Source organism: Myotis myotis, unplaced genomic scaffold (assembly GCF_014108235.1).
Source record: "Myotis myotis isolate mMyoMyo1 unplaced genomic scaffold, mMyoMyo1.p scaffold_m19_p_2, whole genome shotgun sequence".
Classification (NCBI taxonomy): Eukaryota; Metazoa; Chordata; class Mammalia; order Chiroptera; family Vespertilionidae; genus Myotis; species Myotis myotis.
Window position 1 is genome coordinate 164,311,690 of NW_023416324.1, and position 15,241 is coordinate 164,326,930.

General features: G+C 45.9%; 1 protein-coding gene and 1 pseudogene across 1 annotated transcript; one reads left to right on the forward strand and one right to left on the reverse strand.

Moving 5' to 3' along the window:
* Positions 1 to 1,203: 1,203 nt before the first annotated feature.
* On the reverse strand, positions 1,204 to 1,383 carry LOC118677748 (annotated as a pseudogene).
* Positions 1,384 to 8,613: 7,230 nt separating this feature from the next.
* On the forward strand, positions 8,614 to 11,278 carry LOC118676942 (axin interactor, dorsalization-associated protein). Its single transcript, XM_036351607.1, has one exon. The coding sequence runs from the start codon at positions 8,643 to 8,645 to the stop codon at positions 9,561 to 9,563; it is 921 nt and encodes a 306-aa protein (XP_036207500.1). The 5' UTR covers positions 8,614 to 8,642; the 3' UTR covers positions 9,564 to 11,278.
* The last annotated feature ends 3,963 nt before the right edge of the window (positions 11,279 to 15,241 follow it).

A 15,241-nucleotide genomic window follows, 5' to 3' on the forward strand; every position in this document is an offset into this window, starting at 1 on the left:
GTGGGCAAACTACGGCCCGCGGGCCGGATCCGGCCCGTTTGAAATGAATAAAACTAAAAAAACAAAAGACTGTACCCTTTTATGTAATGATGTTTACTTTGAATTTATATTAGTTCACACAAACACTCCATCCATGTTTTTGTTCCAGCCCTCCGGTCCAGTTTAAGAACCCATTGTGGCCCTCGAGTCAAAAAGTTTGCCCACCCCTGGGGTAGGGAGAAGGGCCCTGGCCTTCAGGAGCAGAGCTGTGTTCTGAACTGTGTCAGGGCACCTTTTAAAGTCTGGTTCTGTTCCTGTCCTCTCTTGTCATCATCTCAGTGTTGACAGCAGTGGGGAGAGGTGTCAGCGTCAAGGCAGAAGAGCAGGAAGGCTGGAGACTTAGCTCCTGATCACAGCGCTAACTTCCAGTCGATGCTCAGGGCCCAGTCGCAGCCTCTGGTCCCAAGTCACAAGCCTCCAAATCCTGAACCAGTTTCCTTTAGAAAAAGAACTTGAGGTTTGACTTCCTTCAGATCTGCTGGCTTGGCCAGATCTGCTGGCAGAAGGGAGCTACCTGCTCATGGGGGCTCTGGCGAGGGTTAGCATGTGAGCAGCTGTTTTGGCTCTCTAATGAACTAGGCCACTTCAGCTCAAGTTGTTTCTCATTCTTGATTTCTGCTGAGAAAAGCAGCATCAATGACCCATAAAATTTGAAAACTGTTTCCTTTACCCATTTGCGGGGATCTATTAATCACTTCCGATAGCCAGCAGCTAACCGGTCTGTAAGGCACCTGGTCTTGATTTAATTAATGTGCAAAGCAAAAGAACACCAGGCAGGTGAAAATCTGTAATTAGCAATAGTCTCTCATGATTTTCTTTGTTAGTTCCCCCACCTTCCCCTTTCCAGGCAGTGGGAGGGGAGGAGAATAAGCCAAAGGCAAACATGGTTTAATTCCATCCTGAGTAATTATGCCGGAAAGCCCTCTAAAAAAATTGCTGGCTGTTTAACTCAGCAATTTGAGCTTGCATTTGGGATCATCATCAAACTGTAAATGCTTTGATCTTTTTTATGCTTCTGTACATAAAGAAAACCAAGTACACCTAATTCTTATACCATGTTCTCATACGCATCAGAAACTCTTGGCACATGGCCACAGGCAGGAGGCTCTAGAGGGGCTGGCTTTGTTGGAGAAGGAAACAGCTGGATGCCTTGGGGTGAACATCAGAAGAGGAGCCAAGAGGCTGAAGCTCTGGTCCCTGCTCCCCAGTGACTCATGAAATGACACTGTGCAGGACATGCCCCTTCCTGACCTCCATTTAAACAAAGGGGATAAGGACAGATGATTTTTAAAATGATAAGAACAGATACTACACTTGATCTTAGCTAAAAGGCCGAGAAGCGATAAGACAGATGATTTTTAAATTTTAAGGTCCTCCCTCCCCAACTCTTCAAACTCTGCCATTCTTTGCTTCTCAGAAACACATGATTTCCCCGAACCACAAACCCAGGGGTGAGGCAGGCTAAGCAGGGGCAAAGGTAAGTAGGTACAGAGGCTTGCTCTGCAGGCTTGATTATCAAAATACTAGAGGCCCGGTGCACAAAACTTTGTGCACTGGTGGTGGGGGGGTGTCCCTCAGCCCCACTTGTGCCCTCTCACAGTCTGGGACCCCTCGGGAGATAATGACCTACTGGCTTAGGCCCACTCCTGGGTAGCAGAGGGCAGGCCCAATCCCTAGGTGCAGCCCCTGGTCGGGCTCAGAGCAGGGCAGACTGGGGAGTTGGGGCACTGCCCCCTGTCATGCACAGAGCTGGGCGGATCAGGAGGTTGTGATGCCACCCTCAGTCACGCTCAGGGTAGGGCCGATCAGGGGGTTGGGGCGCCTTCCCCTTTCACGAACAGAGCAGGGCGGATAGGGAGGTTGTGGCCCCGACCCCTGTCACACACAGAGCCGCAGGGCGATCAGGAGGTTTGGGCGCTGCCCCCCGTCACGCTGCTCCAGGGGCCAGGAGGCCTCGTGGCTCCGCTGATCCCAGTGCTAGGAGGCCTCGCTGCTCTGCTGATCCCGATGCCAGGAGGCCTCACGGCTCCGCTGATCCTGGGTTCAGGAGGCCTTGTGGCTCCACTGATCCCAGGCAGGGAGGCCTCGCGGCTCCGCTGATCCCGGTGCTGGGAGGCATATTACCCTTTTACTATATAGGATAGAAGCCTGGTGCATGGGTGGGGGCCTGCTGGTTTGCCCTGAAGGGTGTCCTGGATCAGGGTGGGGGTCCCCCTTGGGTGCCTGGCCAGCCTGGGTGAGGGGATGATGGCTGTTTGCAGCTGGTCACACCCCCTTCAGGGTGGGGGTCCCCACTGGGGTGCCTGGCCAGCCTGGATGATGGGATGATGGCTGTTTGCAGCTAGTCACACCCCCTTCAGGGTGGGGGTCCCCACTGGGGTGCCTGGCCAGTCTGGGTGAGGGGCTGAGGGCCGTTTTCAGGCTGGCGGGCGACTGAAGCTCCCAACCTCTCCTTTTTATCTTTTTTTTTTTAATTCTAGGATTTATTTACCTTCTATGGCTGTCACTGGAGCTGAGAGCTGGCTTTAGCTGTGAGACCTTGGCTGCTGAAAGCAGGTTTCTGGGCTTTGTTTATCTTCTGTATTTGAAACTTTGTTGCAACTCCAGCTCTGAGATCCCGGCTGGCTGAAAGCAGGTTTCTGGGGTTTTGTTTAGCTTCTATATTTGCAACAATGTTTCTTAGAGAGCAGCTCAGAGCCCAGCAGTGGCAGGCAGAGGCAGGCGGGGAACCTGGCTTCCTCCGTCACTGGAGCAAGCCAGCCTCCTGTTCGCGTCAATTGCCTGGCTGCCGGCTGCCATCTTGGTTGGTAGTTAATTTGCATATCGCCCTGATTAGCCAATGGGAAGGGTAGCAAAGTTATGGCTAATTACCATGTTTCTCTTTTATTAGATAGGATATAAGAAAAAGATGACCAATTATGGATCATGAGATTCCTTTGAACAGTGGAATACCATGGATGTGGTGGTAAACCTGTAGCCACAAAAGAGAAATATTTAACTGGCCTCTGGGGGTTTTGTGGGGCACCTGTGACCTCAGCCTTAATCAGCATCACATACTCTCCTATAACACTAGGAAACTGCATGGATTCTAGGCAGTCACCCAAGTTAAACCATTGCATGCTCTTCTTCTGTTGGAGAAGAAATGCAAAACTGGGGCAACCGGGCAGAGATCCATTCGTTCATTTCTTCACTTGGGCACCCATTCAGCAGATGCTAGGCCCCTATAATACATGGGGCCCTGTGGATGAAGTAGGAATCGAATGAAGCACAGCTGAGAGGCTACCAAAAGTTCTTTGAGCTTCTATGTTTACTTCTTTAGTACTTTATGTACCAGATTTGTAATAACACAAGCTATCCATAAGGAGACATCTTCTGGTTCTTAAGAGCCAGAATGGCCACAGGTCTTTAACCAAGAATGCCACTTCTCTCTGTTGAGTTCCTATTCTTTCTTTAAGGCCCAATTCCATGCCACCTCCTCTGAGAAGCTTCTCCTGATAGCCCAAGGTAGATGTGATTTCTTTGTCTTCTGGTCATCCATGGCATTTGGTTGGTCCCACTCAGTTGGTTATTTTATACCCAAATTTGCACAATTTTTGATTCTGTATGTGTCTTATTCTCCTATAGACTGGTAGCTCCTCAAGGGCAGGGACAACTGAGGTACAGGAAGGACAGACTTTGTTGGAGAGGTCAATATCCTGGTTGTGCTATAGTTTTGCAAGTCTTAACCAGTTAAAGTACACCCGGTTTCCCTCAATTATATCTGTATTACGGTATATCTCATAACTGCATATGCATCTACAATTATCTCCAAATAAAGAGTTTAATTAAAACACAGAACACACAGAATCATAAGACCCTGAAGCTGGAAGAAACCCAAGAGGTCCCCTAGTCCTGCCTTTCCCCAATGTGTGGAGTTCTGCAACCGCATCCCACATACAGATTAAACCAGCCTTTTTCAAACGGCAGCAATAGAGAATTCACTCTCTCATAAGAGAGAACATTTCATTTCCAGACAATTCTAATTCTATCCTGAAACAAAATTGCCAGGTGATAACTTCTACCTGGAGCCCACACTGAACAAGTCGCTCCTTTATCCCCATGACAACCCTTCAGGTATGTGAAGATGGTCGTTGCGTCCATCTGAGTGTCCTCTAGGCTGCAGGATTTCAGTTCTCTTATCTCCATAGTTTTGAGTCCTCATACTATTCTGGAGCCTTTTCTCTAAATGTACCTCATATGTTACTCTGATCTGAAACAGGATCAGAAACAACCTCCTTTGTTTGGACGCTCCACTGGCTCCAATGTAGTTAAGGACCACATTAGCGCTTTTATGCTAACTCCATACCACTGGCTGATAGTAAATGTAGGGCCCACAAAAACCTCTGTCTTTTTGTTACACTAGCTGCAGCCAAGTTCCCATCCCCTATGTTGGCAATTGTTTTATTTTATTTTTTGACTCAAAGGTAGGACTTCACATTTCTCTATACCCAGCTGAAGTTCTAACCTTTCATCAGTTGGAAACTTGAAGGAGGTCTGAATCAGTAGTGAGATGTGAAAGACTGAGTAAGAGAGTGTGCCCCTATGCATGCTGCCATGTGTTGGCCAGCATCCTTAGCAGCGTGCCCAGAGATATATGAGTATTTCCAGAGCTGGCAACCCTAGGGTATTTCTCATTGTTGTTGAATAGCAAGATAGATTTATATTTATAACAAGCATTTACTGCAGAACAGCCTAGCAGAACCTCCGGGGTTTCACAACTCTTCCAGCTCGATCACATATGCAGAATAATGCCAGCCTGGCTGCTAGCCTTGTTCCCCATTCCCATAGACACACAACTGGGAACCAGAGCATCAGCTAAAGGTTCAGTGCCAAGCATCTGTGCCCAGGGCTCAGGGAGACAGGGAGGATGTCTCCATGGGACATTAGAGGGCAGAGCCTCTCACCCCAACCTGAAAGAGAAGAGGAGGCAAGGCTTTTGGGCTACTTAGAGCAGAGTGGCACAGAACACCTGCTTATGTAAAATCAGTGAGGTCTAATTCTTCTAGGGAAGTGATAAACTCAGTCCAGCACCCACTGGCCCAAAGCTTCATCTTAACTTGTGTTCCCTTCCTTTGCCTGTCTTGACATCAAAGCATTGTTGCATTGGCCCATGAGAGGTTAGGGGAAGCACATTCCCTTCTTCCCCCAGTTAAACATCTTTATTGGCTCCTTTTATATGGATTCCATTCCTGCTGCTCTTTTCACATGACTGACATGTCTTTTTGGTGTGCCCTTTCTCCCCATCTATTGTCAAAGTCCTGCTCATTCCTTCGGGACTTGGCTCAAATGCACGTTTACATGAAGCCTTCCTTAGTTCTTCCAATGATTGTGATCTCGCTCTTCTCTGTGCTTCTGTCTTTTTAGTGTCTTGGGAAACACGGTACAGGCAGGCTTCACAGAGGAACTGTTTGCTTGGTATCTGAACTTGCCTGACATGGGCCCTATTTTGTCTTGCTTCCATCTAGTCCAGCGGTTCTCAACCTGTGGGTCGCGATCCCTTCGGTGGTCGAACGACCCTTTCACAGGGCTCGCCTAAGACCATCCTGCATATCAGATATTTACATTATGATTCATAACAGTAGCAACATTACAGTTATAAAGTAGCAACAAAAATAATTTTATGGTTGGGTCACAACATGAGGAACTGTATTTAAAGGGCCAGAAGGTTGAGAACCACTGAGTTCTAGTCTATGCCCATGGCAGAATCTACTTGGTGTCCCCAATATCTATTTTTCCTTTATCATGGCAGTAGAAATTTTAGCAGACTTTTAGCACATGGTCACCCAGAATACACACGACAATCCCCATCCTCCTTTGTAGCTGGGCATTGCTATTTGACCAAGTTCTGGCCAACGGGATGTGAGTGGAAATGATGAGAGCAAACTCTTCGCCTTTAAAGAGAAGGAGGCTTCCTTCCACGGCTCCTTTCCCACTTTCTATTGGTTGGAATGTGGATGTGGTGGTGAGCCATGCTGAACCATAAAAATGAGGACAACAACCTCGAGATGATGGAGCAAGAAGAGAGAAGAAGCCTGTGCCTCCGATGATTCACTGCACGGAACCATTTTACCAGCTCAGAGTTTACTTAAGAAAAACATTTCTTTTTTTTTCTTTTTCACTTCTATTTTTTTAAAACCCGGTTACGCTGGGTCTCTGCCATATGTAGTTAAACCTGCATCCTAACTAATATAATGTCTCACCACACTTAATTCTTGAATCCCTGTTCTGCTTCTGCCCTCTCCTTGCCTCTCTGACTTTCAGGCCACTGCTTCAACTCCCAGCTTCTTGGCTTATCTCTTCCCACCTGGCCTGACCCAACCTCTCAATCCTTTTTCTGGCACCGTCCTGATGAGCAAGTGTGGGTCAAAGGGTGGTGGTGGCCAAGCTGCAATTTCCAGATTCTGTTGGCTCTCTGGTTCCAACCTCTGCTACTTGGATGTCAGACACCAAGCTTGCATTTAGTGTCCCTCTCTTGTCCGCTTGTCTTTGAGTCCAATGAGCTCCATGAGGGCAGGCACTGTACCTCCCAGTAACTCATCCATAGCAGGCCCTTAAACAATGTATGTAGATTCAAACCTTGGGATTCCTAGAGCACCACAATGAGTCCTGAATGGTGCAAAAGACTGTGGGGGAAAGTACCAGCTTTTTTCAGTTATTGAAGCCTTCCCAGCTGGAAAAGGCAACTGGATTAATAAATCACTACACTTGATGTTTCTCAATTGGGGTTCTTCCAAGACGTTTTCCTCTTTTCGAAAAAAGAGAGAGAAAGAGAGAGGGTTATGGCATTCAGTACTACTCAATACCCTAGCACTTCAGCCTCCTGAGACAAGCTGTACCCACGCCCTGCTGACCTTGAACTGTTAAGCAACAACCCAGAGCAAGCTAAATCTTAGTCACTGAGCTGAGAAGAAAGAGCTGGTCTGCACTGTACTTCTTATAATATCCAAAATTTACTTCTCCGCCTGCACCCGAAGGGGGCGGGGGGCTGGGAATGAAATGACTGGGAAATGCAATAGAACACCTGAATTAAGTAGCTGATAAAAGGACAGGTACACCCTCTGTACTAAACTTCTCAGGGCCGAAGGAACTGTAAGACTTGGGCCAGTGTACTGGAAGGCATGGTGGATCAAATCCGGGGGCGAGGAGCACTTTGTGGTGGGGCTTTCCCATCGTCTCTTACAGTGACTAGTGTGGGGAAGGTTCAGTGGGAAATTGGAAGCCATTGGATGCAGAAGACAGCTCCAGCTTAGAAATGAGAAAACCGTGTCCCAAGTACCAGCTCTGCCATTTCCTGCTTCCTCAGGCAGGTGGCCCTGAACAAGTCCCCTGAGGATTCTGGACTCATTTTCCTCTTCTAAATGAAGAGTGGACGAGGTGTTTTCCAAGTCCTCCCAGCCACAGCATTCTTGGGTTGTTTCTCATGGTCATCTGCCTCATAGCTTCCTTCACCCTCTGTCTGCCTGCTCTCTGCCTCCACCCGCGCCTGGCCACCCACAGGCACGGCTGCCTTTCCTCACTCCTCCCGGCCATCTGCTCCTCCGGACACTGGACTAGAGTTAGGGACAATCAGAGTTTCCCATAAACATAGACTCTCCTGAACACCAAACAGAGAGGGAGTAGGAGCGGGAGGCAGTGCATGAGCCAGGCCCTGGGGGTTCCCTTAGTGACTGCCTGCTCTGTGTTTAGCCAGGGGCATAAAGGGGACAGGAAATGGCTGCTCAGACCCCTCCATACATGTGAATGATTTCTTGAGGGCTCTGACTTATTTTTGTTTTATTTTACTTTTCTGGCCAGTTCCAAAGTCTTACCACACATCCTCACCACCTCATTTACTCATCAACATGTACCTTCTTTTACTCCCTTTCTTTCCTGCCCAGATGAATACACATAAGCTGCAACTGGCTCCCAGAGGAAAGAGTACCAAAACAGTCAATATTTGAACCTTGCCTGCTGTCTCCTAGCAAACTTCCCCCCAAACTATGTTCTACTGCAACAGTTTGGCCTTATTTAATTAAATTTCTGTAAACCTGTGTGGCAGATGGCAAGAATGGCCACAATAGGTTTTTGTAATCCTCACCTGAGAATATCTTTATTTGTTTTTTAAAATTATTTTAGAGAGGGAGAAGAGGAAAGAGAGAAGGGGAGAGAGAGATGCATCGATGTGAGAGAGAAACATCGATCAGTTGTCTCCTGTAGGTGCCCCGACTGGGTTTCAAACCCACAACCTAGATATGTATCCTGAACTGAACCTGCAGTCCTTTGGTGCACAGGATGACAGGATCCAGCTGAGCTCCCCAGCCAGGGCTGGCCACAATAGTTTGTAGCTCCTCTCTGTAAAAGAGAAGTCTATTTCCCCCACTCCATTTTTTATTATAAGATATACATAACGAAGTTTGGCTGTGGCGGCAAATGGGCTTGGGCGGCTCCTGGGCGGGCGGGCGGCGGCGGCGGCCGGAGCGGTTCCTCCCGGCCCTGTTGATGTCGGGGCCCAGCCCGGGAAGGATGGCGCCCTAGAGCCCGGCCTCGGCGGGGCAGGGGCAGGCGGGGACGGGCGGGGACCGGCCATGTCGGAGGTGACCCGGAGCCTGCTGCAGCGCTGGGGCGCCAGTTTCAGGAGAGGCGCCGACTTCGACTCGTGGGGCCAGCTGGTGGAGGCGATCGACGAGTATCAGATATTAGCAAGACATCTACAAAAAGAGGCCCAAGCTCAACACAATAATTCTGAATTCACAGAAGAACAAAAGAAAACCATAGGCAAAATTGCAACGTGCTTGGAATTACGAAGTGCAGCTTTACAGTCCACACAGTCCCAAGAAGAATTTAAACTGGAGGACCTGAAGAAGCTAGAACCAATCCTAAAGAATATTCTTACCTATAACAAAGAATTCCCATTTGACGTTCAGCCTGTCCCCTTAAGAAGAATTTTAGCACCTGGTGAAGAAGAGAACTTGGAATTTGAAGAAGATGAAGAAGAGGGTGGTGCTGGAGCAGGGTCTCCTGATTCCTTTCCTGCTAGAGTTCCCGGTACTTTATTACCGAGGTTGCCGTCAGAACCAGGAATGACGTTACTAACGATCCGAATTGAGAAGATCGGTCTGAAAGATGCCGGGCAGTGCATTGACCCCTATATCACAGTCAGTGTGAAGGATCTGAACGGGATAGATTTAACTCCTGTGCAAGATACTCCTGTGGCTTCACGAAAAGAAGATACATACGTTCACTTTAATGTGGACATTGAGCTCCAGAAGCATGTTGAAAAATTAACCAAAGGTGCAGCTATCTTCTTTGAATTCAAACACTACAAGCCTAAAAAAAGGTTTACCAGTACCAAGTGTTTCGCCTTCATGGAGATGGATGAGATTAAACCTGGGCCCATTGTAATAGAACTATACAAGAAACCCACTGATTTTAAAAGAAAGAAATTGCAGTTATTGACCAAGAAACCACTTTATCTTCATCTACATCAAACTTTGCACAAGGAATGACCCTGCCATGAGTAACCTGGAACTTCTGTGAATTTTACCACTCACTAGAACCATCGTAGCTCTGTAGAATCCTCTCCCTTCAGCAGGCAGGAAGCCCGCCGTGCCAGGCCAGCGGGCCAGAGGGAGCCCCCTGCAAAGCTGCAGCACAGAACCCACGTTCAGCACGTCACTGACATGTAAGACTCCTTTGGATACAGGCTTATTGTAGGTTTTGAAACATGTTTTTACTTTTTTATTGATTGTGCAGATAATATTCTCCTTTCTAATTGACCACTACTGCCCTGCTTCCTGGAACAACACTGTTGTGGGTAGGATGTGCTCATCTTCAAACTTACTACAGCAATAAGAATGTACTAGAGTTTACACGTCTACTCCCTTCTGCTCCACTACGCTCTTTTGGTTTTCTGAATTAATGTCAAACTTTGGGCCGATGTGGGTAGGATAGTGTGGAACTGCTTTGGAGAGTTTGGACCAGTTATGCTGTCCCGAAAGTGAATTTCTAGGCCGCTCCTGGAAGGTGGCCTGAGTTCACCTGATCTCACCCTTCTCCTGCGTAGAGTGTGCCTTGGCCAGATCAGTACCCGTATGGGAGTGTTCCCAGGTTGTAGCTGTGATTTTCCCAGAGGACAAGATTGTTTCTGAAAGTGAGCATATTTTTAGTCGTGTTTATTTGCTCTTCTTCTACATCACATGGTTATTCTTTCTGATAGTGATTCTAGGGTTAGGGCGGAACCATCTCAGAATAATTACCGATTTTTAGGTGGGTTAATAATGTCTTCTAAATCATGTAATCTAAACATAATTTGAGTCAGATGCTAACGAGATACTGCAGGAATAACTGCTGGTTTTCTGACAACTGATTGTGAAACCGGCATACCTCTTACAGCGACAAGTATGCGAAATTTAGAGATACTCTATTTTTTTTTTATTTTTATTTTTTACATAGGTAGATAGGATTGCCATTTATTTCCTGTTTAGATATATCACCATTCATCCATATGGGAATATGCAGGTCATTAGCTTATTATAATTTGACTATTTACATTATTTTTGACTTAATGGGGCATAAATAAAACTTTCATAGTATACACGAGGCGCCTGTTTGATACACATTAAATCAGGGTGGGCTTTCTGTAGAGCCCACATAGTTCATGTCACTACTTTCCATGACCCGTGCTGGCACGAGGGGAATGTGGTGCAGTACTTGGCCTGTTGTTAAACTAGTGTAATAACCTGTCACACTGTTCAGTGTGTTTGCTTTTTAAAATAAGTAACCACAATGAAGTTGTCCCAGCCCTTCCACTTCAAGAGATTTAATCTTTCAGTTGTCCGTTGGGTCAATTTTGTTTACTGAGATGGATGTGGGAAACTTTAGGAGCCTGAAAGAATTCTCAGCCAGGTTTAGTCTGGTTTCTCATCTTGATTAGATTCATTTCAAAATGGTTCTGTCCACAGTAGCTGGAGGGGATGAGGAATTGCCTTAAATAACTTCGTTGTTCACTCAACTCTTAGACTGTGAGTTGTCAGCCCCCCAGACTGTAAGCTCCTCAAGGGGCAAGAACCACACTTCCTCCACGTCATGTAAACTGAGGTAGGGGCAGCGCTCTGTACCCTGCTGGACTCAGGACCTTTTGTTTGATGTTGCTGACAAGACCTGAAAAATCCTCTCTCAAAAAACCTACTATTAAAATGTAGCAAAACCGAAAAAAAAAAAAGATATAGATAACATAAAAGTTACAATTTTAACCATTGAAAAATGTACAGTTCTGTGGCATTAACTACATTCATATTGTTGTGCAACCATCATCACCATAATTTTTTCATCTTCCCCAACTGAAACTCTGTACCAATTAAACACTAACTCCCCATCAGCCATCCTTTTTAAGAATGAATAATATTCCATTGTATGTATACACCACATTTTATTTACCCATTCATACTCTGGGTACCCATTAAGCACTTGGGTTGCTTTCACCTTTTGTCTATTGTGAATAATGCTGCTATGCACATGGATATACAAATACCTATTTGAGTCTCGGCTTTCAATTTTTCTAGGCATCTACCCAGAACTGAAATTGCTGGATCATATGGTAATTTTATGTTTAATTGTTTTAAGAATCACCATACCATTTTTCACAGTGGCTGCACCATTCCTATAAAGAAAGCACAAAGATTCCAACTTTTCCACATCCTCACCAACACTTGTTATTCTCCATTTTTGGATAACAGTCATCCTTATGGTGTGAAGTGGTATCTCTCTGTGGTTTTGATTTGCATTTGCCTAATGATTAATGATGTCACACATGTTTTTGTGTGTTTACTGGCCACTTGTAAATCTTCTTTGAATCTGGGCAGGTCATTAGAGTGAACAACTGTCCCAGTTTGTCCAGAACTTTCCAGGTTCCTGTGCTGGGAAACCCTTCAGTCCAGGGCATTCTGGGACAGTCGGTCACTCCAGCCAGCCTTGTGTCTTGCTTTGATCAATAGAGTGATTTGGAAGTGACAATGTACAAGTTTTAACCTGGGCCTCCAGGGGCTTTGCAGCTTCCTATCTTGCTGCTCTGGGATAGCTGCTGCCACATAAACACGTGTTGGCCGGCTGGTTGATGAGAGGCATGTGGCCCAGTTGCCTCATAACTCTTGCTAACAGCCTGCTAGCCACCAGACATGTGAATGAGGCCATCCTCAATCATCAACTGCCAGCGGATTCACCAGCTGACCACAGATGCATGAGAGCCCAACAGAATTCAGCCAAGCTGGCCAAGACCAGAACTGCCCAGCCAGCCAGCAGAACCAAGATCTAAACAAACAGTTGTTTTAAGCCATATAACACATGCTATGGTCATTGTTCCTGTAAGATATTTGTTGTAGACAGGACCCCTGTGCTCCAATGCCCCTCTTCTTAGTGAGAAGAGCTTTGCTTACTCCTTTATGGCAGCCTGGCCACTGAAGCAGCCAAGAGGACATCATTCTCTCAGCCAAAAGCAGAGAGAAGTTCTCCCCTCTCCCCACTTCTGAGTCATCCCCTCGTCGTCACTTTTCACTGTACAAAGAGATGTGCTCGTTAGACTTAGAGACTGAAGTGGCCATAAGGATCCTCTGCATACCATAGACAGCCATGTCTATTTCAGTTTCTATTTTTTTTCTCTCCAGTCTTTTTCTTCTTGATCACAGCATACATGGAAGAATTCGGACTTGCTCCCAGGGCTCTTTCTCCAGTTGGTTGAAGCTTTTGTGACTCGCTTCTGTCCAGCTTGTTTGGTTCTCTGGGGAATGGTTTTTACGCCAGACTCTGATCATCACCACCCTCTATCTGTTTCAGAGCTGTTCAGAATGTCTCATTCTGGGAACTCAAGGTCAAGCAGGACACGCCCAGTCTTCTTAAGGAGCTCTGCTTCCTGCTGGAACTTTCTGGCTCTTAACCTTTTCAAGAAATAATGAACTGTTATTAACGGTCTAACGATAAAGGCTCAAAACAAGCAGAATATGTTTTTTTCTTCTAATCCTTGACGAGCTTTGCACCTCCAGTGAGAGTGATCTACCTAGGCAGCTGGCTGTGGATGGCAGAGCTGATTCTCAGCCTCAAAGTGATGCAAATTCCATGCAGGACCCTTACCCTAGTCCTATAAAGGCAGGACCAGAGAAGTGTCAGAACTTCAGAGACTTTAGAAGTTACCTGGTCCAACACTGCCGTTTTACAAATGAGGAAACTGAGGCCCACACTTGCCCAAGGCTGCCCCGGGCTAGAGCTGTGACTCTCTAACATTAGTTTGGTGACAATTCAACTAAGCATTGCTGCTGACAGATGTTCTCCAGGTGTTTTCCAACAGGGGATTCACTTTGGTCGATTTCTGAAAAACGAGTTAGGAGAAGTGAAGAGAAGCTAAGGATGTTCTGTAGACCAAACTGTCCGGTGGCAGAAACAGAAGGTGAAAGGCAGTGCCTTTAAGGAGAAAGACTTCTCCTGTCCTCTCCTTGAGCTGAGAACATCCACACGACAGAAACAAAACTTACAGGAAAAGGAGCCAGGCCCCTTACCCATGCCAGCGTAGGAACTCCTACCAGAAGGAGAATGCCTTGTCCTCCCGCCTTTCTATTTTATTTAGGAAACACTTTTCCTATGAACTTACTTTTCCAGAGGAAAATCCCATTGTATATTAAATATCTATGTTTCTGTCAATTTCCTTCTGATGCTGTCAAGTTTGCATGTTGTGAAATCGGTGTGAGTACACACTTCTGAGTGTTTTCTCTCTGATATTATTTCATATTCAGATAGTTTTTGTCAACAGAGTCCTCATGTTGTTTATTTTCATTGTAATACTATGCCCATTAAGTGGGTATATCATAATTTGCTTTCTAATTTGCCTCAGCTTGAGTATTTGTATTGTTTTTAGTTCATTAGTATCAATAATATCAATATAGTTATTTTTGTTCTTTAGCCCTAATAACATCAATATGGTTTATTTATTTGTTCAGGGTGTGCTTTCCTAGGTGAAATGAATGGATCACAGTTATGACTCAGCATTTGCTATTGCCAGATTACTTTCTAGAAAGATGCAACCAATTTGTAGGGCCTCCAACTCCATTTAAATGTGCTATTTCCCTCAGCACAGAACTGTGCTGTGCTGTTGTTGAGTGTTGTAATTTATATTCATTTTTGCCATGTCAAATGGGGAATATAGAATATGAATCAAGGGAGAGGATCTATGAGATGAAGTCAAGAGGCAGAACTCTGCAGAAGCTAAGACAAATGCTCCAAATCGGACAAAACTAATTAGGTTCATTTATTTTATTTTTATTTTTTAAAATTCTTACCCAAGGATATGTTTTCATTGATTTTACAGGGGGGGGGGGGGGAGAGAAACATCGAAGTGAGAGAGACACATCAATTGGATGCCTTCGGTATGTGTCCCTACTGGGGATTGAATCCGCAACCTAGGTATGTGCCCTGAGTAAGAATTGAACACACAACCTTTTGGTGTATAGGATGTCTCTCCAACCAACTCAGCCACAGCCAGGGTGAATTAGGTTCAGTTTTTATAGCCACTTGTCCCTGAGTAGGTGGTAGGCAGGTGGTGGGCTGGCCTGGGTTGAAAATTCCAAGTCAGGGTGGACACTAATTTACCAAAAGTATAGGGGACCCAAGACCTGTTTCTAGCTTTGCATTTTTTCTCCCTTTTTAAGCCAGCCTATGCATCTTTCTGTGGATAGTTTACTATCTGCAATATTTTTGTGCATTATTTTTTATTTCTTATCCTGAGGTCTCTTTTGTTTGCTTTTGCAAGCAAAAATCAGAGTCCCTGAATCATAAAAGTGCATAAGTACCTTTCCTCCTGGCTTCTCCTCACCCTCAGATCCCCGTGACTCACAAGAAGGCATAGCAGAGTGGCTTCCAAGTGCCGTTCCCAGAAGAATAGCTCTCCTGATTGTGTTTGTCTGGCCAAGTTGACAAGAATGGAATTGAGCTTCTTGGGAGCTGCTGAGAGAAAGTGGTAGCTCAGGGAGCAGGCATGGTGAACCAGAGAGAGAACCCTGATATCCATCTATCTGGGCCCAACTCTGCCTTCTCCCGCCTTTTCTCACCCACATGCAACTTTTTTTCAGAGTGGTATAGTATAGCCTGACTTTCAGAGGTTCCCTTAGGGACTGGTAGACCCACATTAAGAAGTCTGTTGGCC

Coding starts and splice junctions, on each gene's coding strand:
- LOC118676942 (XM_036351607.1), top strand. CDS start 8,643: ATGTCGGAGGTGACCCGGAGCCTGCTGCAGCGCTGGGGCGCCAGTTTC.